The sequence below is a fragment of the Dipodomys merriami genome, unplaced genomic scaffold (assembly GCF_024711535.1).
Source record: "Dipodomys merriami isolate MVZ:Mamm:240054 unplaced genomic scaffold, mDipMer1.0.p SCAF_15, whole genome shotgun sequence".
NCBI classification, from domain to species: Eukaryota; Metazoa; Chordata; class Mammalia; order Rodentia; family Heteromyidae; genus Dipodomys; species Dipodomys merriami.
Window position 1 is genome coordinate 22,050,590 of NW_027202826.1, and position 13,796 is coordinate 22,064,385.

General features: G+C 35.3%; 1 protein-coding gene across 1 annotated transcript in view; it reads right to left on the reverse strand.

Moving 5' to 3' along the window:
• The window catches only part of Tbck (TBC1 domain containing kinase), a 124,997-nt gene that overhangs the window by 59,332 nt on the left and 51,869 nt on the right, over nt 1–13,796 (reverse strand). Inside the window, exons 20-21 of the mRNA XM_070022402.1 lie at nt 12,925–13,008; nt 6,265–6,350 (exon numbers count right to left, since the gene is read on the reverse strand). Coding sequence (XP_069878503.1) covers nt 6,265–6,350; nt 12,925–13,008 — 170 coding nt within the window. The remainder of the gene's footprint in view (nt 1–6,264; nt 6,351–12,924; nt 13,009–13,796) is intronic.

Sequence of the window (13,796 nt, forward strand, 5' to 3'; positions counted from 1 at the left end):
TAAAGGAAGAACACGAAAGGCAATAATTAAAAGGGCAAAATAGAAGAACGTTGCATATACAAACTAAAGAGATGAAATCTAAAAGATGTGAATAAAAGAGAAACAAAGAAAAAATTCCATTTACCACACTACACACTGTATACAATCCTTACATTAAAAATATTGTCTACTCACAAAATTCAATTTTTAAATGACCTTTTAACCTTTTATATTACCTACAGAACTTTTACCCTTTTAATAATACCTACAGTACTGAGATAAAGTACAATAAAACAAATTGAAAAACAAAAAGAAAAGATTTCAAAAAGGTTTTCCAGATAACATTTGAGCTGTTAGTAAATAATTAACAAGAAAGTAGTTTAAGACTGACTCTTCTTGGGGCTAAGGTATATTCTTTCTCTCCTCTTTTTTACTCCAGATTCTTAATGGTGATGGAACCATTACTGAGAATACATTTGGAAATACATGTATTTCCAATATAGAAACATGAGCAAAGGCATTTTATTGTTATGTGATCAGAGGGTTATTATTGACAACTTGTGGCTAGACATCAGGGATATGCAGCATATTTCATGTTCTAGACATTTCCACCTCACAGGGCGCTATCTCCCATCCAATATGATTTAGAAGGTCTCACAAGATCAATCACTATATATATATATATATATATATATATATATGTGTGTGTGTGTGTGTGTGTGTGTGTGTGTGTGTGTAGTGTATTTTCATAATACTGCTGTTTTTCTAAGAAGTTACATAAAAATTCTAATTTTATGAGTGACTCATTAGTGGAGAAAGAAAAACAGAATTACATCAAAATTATTGTTAAAGAACTTATTTTTTTCAGACCCTTAGCAAATCTTATCAGAAAAAGGAGAGAACACACCCAAATTAATAAACTCAGAGATGAGAATGGAAACATCACCACGGATACAACCAAGATTCAGAACATTATAAGGGAATACTTCTCAAAACTTTATGCTAATAAGTTTGAGAACTTGACAGAAATGGACCTTTTCCTAGCAAATATTGACATGCTAAAACTAAACCAAGATGAGTTAAACCAGCTCAACAGGCCCATATCAAGCACTGAAATAGAAACAGCAATAAGAGACCTCCCAGCTAAGAAAAGTCCAGGACCAGATGGTTTTACAGCGGAATTTTACAAGGCCTTCAAAGCAGAGCTCACACCAATACTCCTCCAACTCTTCAATGAAATTGAAAGAGAAAGCTCACTACCGAACACATTCTATGAAGCCACCATAACCTTCATCCCAAAACCAGGCAGGGACTCATCAAAGAAAGAGAACTATAGAACCATTTCTTTGATGAACATTGATGCAAAACTTCTCAACAAAATTTTGGCCAATCGACTTCAACAATTCATCCAAAAAATCATACAGCATGATCAAACAGGATTCATTTCAGGGATGCAAAGCTGGTTCAATATACACAAATCAATTAATATTATTCATCACATCAACAGGAGCAAGAATAAGAACCACATGGTTATCTCAATAGATGCAGAAAAAGCATTTGACAAGATCCAACACCCCTTTATGATGAAGGTTTTGGAAAAATTAGGAATCCATGGAACATTCCTCAATATAATAAAGGCTGTATATGACAAACCTACAGCCAGCGTTATACTCAATGGTGAAAAACTAAAGCCATTTCCTCTTAACCCAGGAACAAGACAAGGATGCCCACTCTCTCCACTTCTCTTCAATCTAGTATTAGAATGCCTAGCTACAGGAATAAGACAAGATGCAGACATAAAGGGGATCCAAATAGGGAAAGAAGAAATAAAACTTTCCCTCTTTGCAGATGACATGATCTTGTATTTAAAGAATCCCATAGACTCCACTCCCAAATTACTCAAGCTGATTCAAAACTTTGGCAAAGTAGCAGGTTATAAAATTAACCCCCCAAAATCAATGGCTTTTCTGTATGCCAACAATGAGAAAAGTGTGGCTGAAATTAGGAAAGCAACTCCATTTGTAATAGCCACACAAAAAATAAAATACCTAGGAATTAACTTAACTAAAGAAGTGAAGGCCTCTATGATGAAAACTTTAAAATCTTAAAAAAGGAAATCAACACAGAACTTAAAAAATGGCAAAACCTCCCATGCTCCTGGATTGGAAAGATTAACATTGTGAAAATGGCAATTCTTCCCAAGGTTATCTACAAATTCAACGCAATACCTATCAAAATTCCAACCTCATTCTTCAAGGAAATAGAAGAGGCAATCCAAAAATCCATATGGACAAATAAAAGACCCCGAATAGCAAAAACGCTCCTCAACGGAAAGAACACTGCTGGAGGAATATCAATACCAAACTTCAAACTCTACTATAAAGCCATAGTAATCAAAACAGCTTGGTATTGGCATAAGAACAGACCTCAGGACCAATGGAATAGAATTGAAAACCCAGAAATGAACCTACAGACCTATAGCCATCTAATCTTTGATAAGGGAGCTAAAACAATAGAATGGAAGAAAGACAACCTCTTCAGTAAATGGTGCTGGCAAAATTGGTTAACTACATGTAGAAAACTTAAGCTAGATCCTTATATATCACCCTGCACCAGAATCAACTCCAAATGGATCAAAGACCTTGAAGTCAAAGCAGACACTCTGAAAACATTACAGGATGGAATAGGAGAAACCCTAGGTCTCCTTGGCTCAGGCCGAAATTTTCTGAATAGAGACCCGGAAACACAACAAATCAAAGAAAGGTTGGACAAATGGGATTGCATAAAGTTGCAGAGCTTCTGCAGGGCAAATGACATAGCTAGAAAGATCAATAGAAAACCCACAGATTGGGAGAAGATCTTTACTAGCCATACAACCGACAAGGGTCTCATATCTAAAATATACTTGGAACTCAAAAAATTAAACCCCCCAACAACAAATCCTCAAAGAAACAACTGCCCAATAAATAAGTGGGTGAAAAACTTAAAGAGAAACTTCTCTGAAGAAGAAAGAAGGATGGCCAATAGACACATGAAGAAATGTTCAACATCCCTAGCCATAAAAGAAATGCAAATCAAAACAACATTGAGATATCACCTCACTCCAGTTAGAATGGCAAAAATCAAGAACTCTAACAACAATAGATGCTGGAGGGGATGTGGACAGAAAGGAACTTTACTTCATTGTTGGTGGGAATGTAAACTTGTTCAACCACTTTGGAAAGCAGTATGGAGGTTCCTCAAAAGACTTCACATAGAACTCCCCTATGACCCAGCAATCCCACTTTTGGGCATTTACCCAAATGTTTACAAACAAGACCACACTAAAGCTACCAGCACAACTATGTTTATTGCAGCATTATTTACCATAGCTAAGATATGGAACCAACCCAGATGCCCCTCAGTAGATGAATGGATCAAGAAAATGTAGTATATATACACAATGGAATTCTATGCCTCCATCAGAAAGAATGATATTGCCCCATTTGTTAAGAAATGGAAAAACTTGGAAAAAATTATATTAAGTGAAGTAAGCCAGGCCCAAAGAAACATAGGTCCCATGGTTTCCCTTATTTGTAATATCTAGTATATGTATGAGTCAAGCGGAAAAGGTCAGATAATGTGATGTCAGGAAAATGAACCCTTAGATGTGTATTTTAATGTTTTTTTCTTTCATGCATGTGTTTCTAACGCATTTATAAGATTATCTCTTTGTTGCTTTGTATGTCCCTCCCCCACAGTATAACCCCTGCTTTCACTATATTTGATGTCAGTATAACTAGTGGAGGAGATGGGGAAAAACCAGTTCTATAAGGATACAGGTGGACCTGTTGCAACAATGAGAAGCACAAGTTGTCATGTCCAAAATGAGCTTTACAACGTCGGTGCGGGGGGTGGGGGGGTGGGGGGGGGAGAGGGGGAAGGAATAGGATTGGGATGGGGGGAGGGGGGAGGCTGGGAAGGGATGTGAAGGGTAAACAAAGGAGGAGGCTGCAATGCTTGGTAAGAAATGTACGCATTATCCTGCCCATGTAATTGTAACTCCTCTGTACAGTATGTTCACAAATTAAATTAAATTAAATTAAAAAAAAAAGAAAACACAAATAAAAGTCCTTTAAAAATAAAAAAAATTAAAAAAAAGAACTTATTTTTTTACAGAAACATATTTAAAGAACACCAATGAACCTGCTACCCAGATTTAGATTTAACAAGTTTTAACATTTTGTCACATTAGTTTCAAAAAAGTTTAAACCACAATAATATATTTTCCATACAAAAAATGCACCATTCCCTCAATTCTAATTCTTTCCGTTTATGTTATATACTTCTTATAATCCTGGTAGGAAATCTTTTGTAAACAAATTATAAACATCTCTGCCATATATGAAGTTCCCTTATCCATCTATCTATCCATCCATCCGTCTGTCCATCTTCTATTCATCCATCCATCCCTGCCATATATGGAGTTCCACATATATATATGTGTATATGTGTATGTTATGTTCCATATGTATATATATAGCAGAGATATTTACATAAATGCTTATACATATTATACACATATATTTTAGGTGGAACTGTTTTGCATTCTATTTACTAGTTCAAATTAGTATCGTTTGGTTAATATTTTCCTCACATATCTTAAAAAATTTTTTTCTGGTCAACTTTTTAAAATTTCCTTCCTTCCTTCCTTCCTTCCTTCCTTCTTTCCTCTCTCTCTCTCTCTCTCTCTCTTTCTTTTCTTTCTTCTTTCTTTCTTTCTTTCTTTCTTTCTTTCTTTCTTTCTTTCTTTCTTTCTTTCTTTCTTTCTTTCTTTTCTTTCATCAATACTGAGGCTTGAACTCAGCCTTGTGATTACTCAACTTTTTCACTCACAGTTGGTGCTTTACCCCTTGAGCCACTCTTCCACTTCTGGCTCTTGCTACTAGTTATTTGAAGATCAGATTCTTGCAGATTTGTCTGCCAGAATTCTGAGTAGTTAGGATTATAGGCATGAGCCACCTGTACCTCGCTAACTCTTACATTTTTATGTTTATATATTAGCATATAAATATTCAAAATTTGAAAATATTTAAAAATAGGCAATTTCATTGACACACTTTTAATAGTCTTTCTGTCTTTACAGGGTTGACTTTACTCCCCAAATTCTCTTTTGTTCGTTTTGGTTTTGTGGTAGATTCTCATTATGTAGCCCATGAGCTCTGAGCATCTATACTGACATCCTCAGTGGATGGCAGGTGTACACTGGCATGCCTGGTTTTCTATAATTCAAATATAATTTTTTTTTAGTTCGTCATGGGATTTGAACTTGGGGCTTAGGAGCTATCCCTGAGCTTTTTTTTTTTGCTCAAGAGCACTCTATCCCTTTGAGCTACAACACCACTTCTGGTTTTCTGGGGGTGGCTCATTGGAGAGAAGTCTTATGGACTCTCCTACCTGGCTGGCTTTTAACTGTGATCCTCAGTTCTCAGCCTCCTAAGTAACTAGGATTACAAGCATGAGCCAACAGCACCAGCAATCAAATTTCAATTTTTTGTTATTGTTGGTTGTAGGGCTTGAACAGGGCACTGTCCCAGAACTCTTTTGTTCAAAGCTAGCAATCTACCACTTTGAGCCACAGCTCTACTTCCGGTTTTTGAGTGGCTAATTGGAGATAAGAGTCTCATGGGGAATTTTTCTGCTCTGACTGTCTTTGAACTGCAATCCTCAGATCTTAGCTTCCTGAGTAGTTAGGATTACAGATGTGAGCCACCAGTGGCCGACTCAAATTCAAATTTTAACATAAAGTTTTGAACTGTAAAAAGAGACTCCTCATCACCGTTTCCTGGCTAACTTTTGGGTGTCTATTCTGAATCTTAGCTTGATATCAACCCAAAGGAGCTAATAGAGGAAGCTAAACTTTGGCAAGGCTATGAAGGCACAAATCAAGCAAAATCTAGAGTAGTTAACCATTTTAAGATTTCACTTAAATATGAATTTCCTATTTCTCAAAAATCAGCCCTGAAAAATCATAAAAATCAAGTGAAAATCCTTAACAGTTCAGTAAGACTACTATAAATGGGTTTCCCACATGATTTTATACATTAAGTGTGTAATAAGATACTCTCCTAGCACTTAAAATAAGGATACAGAAGGTAGCCAGAGCATGACAAGCTCTATTTAGCAGCAGTAACTTGCTTAGATAGGGATTTCTTAGGACAACAAAAATTATAAAAATGTATTCATGTGCTATGAATCTCTGCTTTTCTTTTTACTTCATGTTTTCCTAATGTACCATGTACTCACATCAGGAATAAAGCCAATCTCATTGAGATGGTTACTCAGCTCTGGATCATGGAAGGCGATCATCTGTGAGAACACGGTCAGATACTCTGAAATGACAGCAAGGTTTAAGATAACCATTGTCTTTACAAATTAGCTCAAAGACATTAAATTATAGCTTAATTTATATTCTAATAAGAATTTTTCCATGAAGCAAAGATACTTTAATAATTTTCTAGTTGATGTTATTCATTTACAGATAATTATTAAGCAAATATACCAAAACTATGCCATAACAAAGTGTTTGCCTTCAGAAATATGTTGATTTTTGAGTTAAAAATATGCAATTTCCTGTTAAATTATACAAATACTTCTTTAGTAACATTAAGTTTCACATTTATTGAAAGTTCAGATAGTATAGCAGATCCTTATATGAGAAATATTTATGAATAAGCACTAACAAGTAAAACAAGTTATGCCTTAATTCATTTATATACACAGATTTAGACATCTATTCTTGTTTTAATTCATTTTAAGAGTCTGCGTTTGGCATGTTAGGAGTAAGAACAGTACGTTAACTGAAAGCAGACACATGGTAGATAATTAAAAACACCTACTTTCTTATCCTATTCTAATTCATAGCTTTTGATCAAAAGCTGAAGAATGCTTTCTTACTTTTATTTATTTATTTTTATTTATTTATTTCTTTTTTTCCAGGGCTGAGGACCAAACCTAGGGCCTTGCGCTGGCCAGGTGGGCGCCCTTCCGCTGAGCTAAACCCCCAGCCCCAGCTTTTTACTTTTAACACTCTTTCAATAAATTATTTTACCAACTGATCATCTACTTAAGCAACACAACAATTTACTCCACACTAAATAACTATCCTACTTTTACTCATTTAAAACCCAAAATTAGTAACATAAAAATTGAAGTCACAATAACTCAATGAAGATTTTTCCTTAATTATCATCTTATTTGTTTCCTTCAATAAAGTTACATCTACCATTCAAATCAATTATTTGACAAAAGCAACGTCTAATAATACTGTTTTCCTGTTTAACATTTGAAGAGACAATAGTAAATCCTGTACTAAGTAAGTAGCATTATTTCTCTCAACTAAAACTCTGCTCTGTTTATGAGCAATGTTGCATACTATGGAAAGGAGAACATTCAATCAAAACATTAACGTGGTGCTAGACTGACACAGTGATGATGGGAAATCACAGTACTGAATGAACTAATGTCAATCTTGATGCCTACTAAAGAACAGGTTATTAATGTTTCCTGAATTGTTTCTTGCACTGCAACAAAATTCATTAAATCAACATATTTTCTCCCCTTTCAGAGCAAGAAAGTACAATTTCTAACAGCTTTAAAAGTTACAAATCAAAGTGAAGACCTAGGACAAAGCTGATGGGCCCGGAGAATTTTTAGGTTCTTTAACTCTGTTTTTCTCCTTCCAATTTGTGGTGGTATGTTGAGAGTTCCAGTTTACCCACAAGGTATGTAAACTCAGCCATCATAAACATTCAACTGAATGTTGATAAGTATATAGTTATTAATTTCTAGCTTCTAAGAATCATGCTTCATTTTAAACTAGAAATTCATGCCACAGGCTGTTCTCCACATAATGCTCTGATTAAATAGCATTCTTACTTGAGCCTGATAAAATTAATTACTATGTGGATTTACATGGTTAGTTAAGGATCTCCTGAGACCAAATCCATCATGGAAATATGTTCTCTGTTTCCTGCCAAATACTGTGGCTGAATTTATATATTATAACTGAGCACTCACACATAGTGGTATATACATTATTATGGATTATATATTACTTCACATGTGTAAATATAACCTACAAAGTTGGCTTAGTTTTGGCTGTCAGAACATGTTCCAATGAGATACAGAATATCCTCTCTTTTTCAATGGGAGATATTACAGGAGCTATCAACACTGACACATTCAAGTTATTTCAAGAAAGTATTTAAAACTTCCCTAGAATAAATAAAAAAATATCAAAGGCATCAGAAGTTCATGTCTGTATTCTTAGCTATTCACAAGACAGAGATCTAAGGATCATGGTTCAAAGTGGGTTTAAACAGACATGAGACTCAAATCTAAAGAACCAGCAAAAAAAGAAAAAAGAAAAAAAAAGAAAGTAGGAGTGAGGGTGAAGCTCAGTCTTATGCATGAAAGCCAACATCCTGAGTTCAAGCACCAGTACTAGCACATGTATTTGTACACATACACACAGACATGCACACATGCATATACACACATGGATACACCAGCTGATTTATAAAAAAAACTTACTCAGTTAAACTTTAAGTATAGTGTTTTTATTCTATCAAACAAAATCATTTATTCTTTTGTGCAGTTTTTTTTTTAAAAAACACTCATTTCCTTTTCTCATTTATTCCTCATTTCTTGGCATGGAATTCCTTGGCAAAGGGTGGAAGATTATCTTAAGAAATTCAGTTTCAAAAGTAGTATCTGGCAGTGCAATTAGCAATTAAAGGACTAAATTAACTGACATGTGCATTTTTCCATATAACACATATGGTTAGTATCAAATTAATTTAAAACAATTTACTTAAAATAATCTGTCGGTTGCTTAGAAAAATACACATGAATACTTAACGTAACAGTAAAGAACATTTATTGGGGCTTAAAAAAGAGGAAAGGTAAGTAGCAATTTAAATTTCAAAGGAAAACAAAAAATACAACAAAAATAATACTTGTAAAGTATTATTGTAAAGTCATTAGAAAATTGAGTCATCTCATAATTACAATATCAGCTACAAAAATATAGTTGATCAATTTAGTAAATAAAAGTCTTTTTGGCCTGACAAGTCTTGTAGATTACACTGTGTTTCATAGTTTCATATCTATTTTAATGAATTAAAAAAGCACAAAAATGTTCCACATGTTGGAAATTTACTATAAAGATGCCATACACACATATGAAACAATAACTGGGAAATGAATGTGGTTTGTTTGAAAGAGGACCTTGCTAAGTAGTCAAAACTGGTTTGAAATTCATTTGAAGCCCAGGTTGGCCCCAAACTGGTGATCTTCCTGACTCTCCTTCTAAGTGCTGGGATTATAGGGTGTATCACCACACCCAGTTGAAATGCAATTTGTGGATGGTGTATAAATTCTGTATTTTGAAAAAGGAACCATATCAACCAAAACAAATACTATATTAGATAAGACAACTAATAGCCCTCTGAGAGCTGTCCATGAAGGCTGGTATAATCAAACCTTCTAAGTAACAGTCTAACCAGCTTACTCAGTGCTATTTTAACTGTTCGAGAATTCTGCAATATTTTCATCTTTCTCATATACAGGAAGCTAGCCAGGCAGTATGCTTTAATGTAGAGCCAAGACATCTGTAAAGGATAGTGTTCAGGTTTTTATATTTGACAGCTTAGAAAATATTCTGGTTTCATGTTAGCTTTAAAGATAACATTTTTATATTGTTGACATTTCCTTTTTGTTTTGACTGTCCTGGGGCTTGAACTGAGTGGTGGTAACCTTGAGCTTTCTTTGCTCAAGGCTAGTGCTCTATCACTTGAGCCACAACTCCACTTCAGCTCGTTTGGTTTTAAAGGCTTTTAAAAGTTATTAGAGTGGCACCGGTGGCTCACGCTTGTAATCCTAGCTACTCAGGAGGTTGAAATCTGAGAATCACAGTTCAAAGCCAGCCGCAGCCTGGGCAGGAAAGTCCATGCGACTCTTATGTCCAATAAACCACTAGAAAACCGGAAGTGGCGCTGTGGCTCAAGCAGTACAGCACTCACCTTGAGCTGAAGAGCTGAGGGATAGCGCCCAGGCCCAGAGTTCAAGCCCTGCGACCGACCCCCACCCCCCCAAAAAAAAATTATTTGAAAACATTCCATCAATTTCACAGTAAGTGAAGAAGTTTGGGATCCAAACATGGTTTAAGGTTATTCACTAGTTCCTTTTTTTATTATCACATTGGAAGCCAATCCAAAATATAAACCTAGCCATGAGAGGAAAACATGTTGGTGAGTTTCTAAAACCCTGGGCTCTCACTCTAATCTGCCATGTCTGGCATTACAATGACCTGACTCAAGACAGAGGCTGTTATTTCTATGTGAAAGTTTTTCTAAAAATCATTAGCTTTTTCTAAAGAGTATTAAAGCTTTTGGTTAGAATGTGAGCACCCTGCTCATACTATATGACTTTTAAACACTGTATCACTTTGAGCCACAGCTCCACTCTGGGTTTTTAGGTGGTTAGTTGGAGATAAAAGTCTCACAGCCTTTCCTGCCCAGGATGGCTTTGAACTGTGATTCTCAGATCTCCGTCTCCTGAGAAGCTAGGATTATAGGCATGGGCCTCCAGTGTGCAGCTATTGTTGACATTTTAACTGAAGATTAAAAATTCAACATTTGAGCCTATGTGAATTGCTCATGCCTGCAATCCTAGCTACTCAGGAGGCTGAGATCCAAAAGATCAAGGGCAGAAATGTCTGAACTCTGGGGCATTGTTCAAGTAGTAGCACACTAGCCAAATAAGTATGAGGTTCTAAGGGCAAATTCTATTACCACATTAAGGAAAAAAAAATAAAAGAATTCAATGTTTACATTGCACAAATACTAAAAAGATTATTTTCTCTTATCAATCTTTTCAGTCCTTAGTCAGTATTTGACACTGCACAATTTGTGACTTCTTCTGGCTATCCAAAATGATATTAAGGCTACTTGTTTTGTTATTACTGGAACCTTATAGTATCCTACCAATTCTAGAACCAGTAAGATAATAAGGAAACTATAACAAGTGCAGCACATCCCTTTATTCATAATGCACAGAACCACTCTATAGGACATCACTTTACCAGGTTTCTGAAAGAGGTATTAATGACTGTTGAATATGAATTACCTTCTTTACTAAATTAACTGATAAGTAAAAAGCAGTTTTCTGATTATAAAACAATCCTACTTGCCAGGTGCCAGTGGCTCACACCTGTAATCCTAGCTACTCAGGAGGCTGAGATCTGAGGATCACAGTTCAAAGCAGCCCAGGCAGGAAAGTCCCTGAGACTCTTATCTCCAATAAACCACTAGAAAACTGTAAGTGGCATTGTGGCTCAAGCAGTAGAGCTCTTGTCATGAGCTGAAGAAAGCAGGGACAGCGCCCAAGCCCAGAGTTCAAGCCCCATGACTGACCAAAAAAAAACAACAACAACAACAAAAACCAACAATCCTACTTAATTATAAAAATACCAAGCAAAGCCTGTGCTTTCTAAAAAAACATTTTCATATTAATACCAATTTTATAAAAGTTTTCACGGTAGGAATGTACAGGAAAATGGGTATATCAATTAAAAAGCAAACATTTCAAAATACAAAGGTAAGCAAAGAAAAGCTTATACAATAAAACATACAAATACTTGTCAAATGTTTATATTTTAGAGTTCTATAATCTTCAACCTCTTTAACCTTAGGTGTGAGGAAAATTATATTTAGAGAAATAAATTCTTTTTTTTTTTTTTTTTTTTTGGGTCCGGTCATGGGGCCTGAACTCTGGGCCTGGGCGCTGTCCCTCAGCTCTTCAGCTCAAGGCTAGCGCTCTACCACTTGAGCCACAGCGCCACTTCCGGTCTTTTTCTTTTTGCTTATGTGGTGCTAAGGAATCGAACCCAGGGCCTCAGGCATGCAAGGCAAGCGCTCTACCACTGAGCCATCTTCCCAGCCCTCTTTTTTTTTTTTGTCAGTTGTGGGGCTTGAACTCTGGGCCTGGGCACTGTCCCTGAAATCTTCAGATCAAGGCGAGCGCTCTACCACTTCAGCCACAGTGCCACTTCCGGTTTTCTGAGAGGTTTACTGGAGATAAGAGTCTCATGGACTTTCCTTCCCAGGCTGGCTTTGAACTGTGATCCTTAGCTCTCAGCCTCATAAGTAGCTAGGATTATAGGCATGAGCCACTGGTGCCCAGCTTAGAGAAATAAATTTTATACAAATATTTAAGCTTCATTCTGGAATATCTGTTTGACTCAAAAATGCTTATTTTTTTTAAGTTCAGTTTATACTAGGCTCCAGAAAAGTTCAGAATGCTTTAAGTTTACACGGACATAAAGTCGGTCAAGAGGAGCTCACACATAGGTTATGTCTGATGGGAAAGGTATGTTTAGGAAGTTAAAAGAGGAGTATATTTTTTTTGGCAATGAACAATGCATTTAGAATGAGATGAATGACAAATGTTTTAATACTCAACTTACAAATTAAAAAATGCTGGGATTAGAGACATGGTTTAGTTGGCAGAGTGCTGGCCAATTAGCAAAAACATCAGGCACTGAGTCTGAGTTCAGGTCTTGGACCAAAGACGGAAAAAAACAATGCTTAAAGTTTCTGTAACTTCACTATTCACTTGCTCCATGGTGAACCTTTTTTTGTTCTCGCATGAGAGAGAACAATTTCTTATTTTCTTTAAACTACCATGTCTGCATTTGAGTTCAATTTAGATCAGGTATTAAATAGCTGTAAAAATACCATAAATTCTTTATGAATTGAAGGAAAGCCTAAATTCTCATTCTTGAATTTGGTGATGGACTACCACAATATTCCTTTGGGTCTAAATCATAATTGAATTAATTAGATATTGGTTACTTTGACAAAAGATTTGCCCAGTAAAAAGGCAAGAAAAGGTATTGCTTACCTTGTATTACATGTGAGTTATCTTTCAAAAAGAAGTTATAGAGGTATTTGGGGATGAAGGCAGACATACATGCATAAGCCAAGGCTGAGAAAAAATAAGTCAATGAAAAGAGTGGTTAATAGGGTAAACCACCAGCTGTCAATTAGCACACATTTTTATATTTACTATTAAATATTTATTTTATTAAGTGCAGCAAATACAAAATTAAAACATAAAATTAACAAACACTTCTATTACTTAAAATATAAAACATTTTGATAACTATTTTGGTAACTTCAATTTCAAATTACTGTTGAAATTCTAATTCCATAAAATAAAACCTTAGTTGCTTGACCTTTGTGCTTTTTAAATGAGATTTGTGAACATCATTGTTATTAATATAAACCTCATGATATTTAATATTGCCGACTGGATTTAGGAATATCAGGTAGAACCTATAATTTCTAACAGAGAGCCTTACCATCCTTGTGGCTGTGCCTAACTACAGAATAAAGCTCTAGTCTAGACAATCAAGAAGCGTTATCAGAAAATGGTTCTGTTAACAACCATCCAGTGAAATTCCAGCTCTTTGCAGTTACACTATCTTTATTCAATTTCAATTAACTGTGAAAACTGACAGAAAACAGAATCAGAAAAGATGGAGATTCTGACACTAGGAATCTAGACATATTAGCATATGTAGTCACTTGCTCTATTTGTAATATAGAGTTGTGGGATTTTTTATTTTGTTTTTAGTTTACCAAATACTTATTGAAAAATATACTATGGAAAGTTATAACAAAGGGAGAGAAACAAAATAGCCTGTCATTAACAAGAAAGCTATCTTACAATAGTTGGAATAATAATAAACAAATAATTGGAATACAAAACAG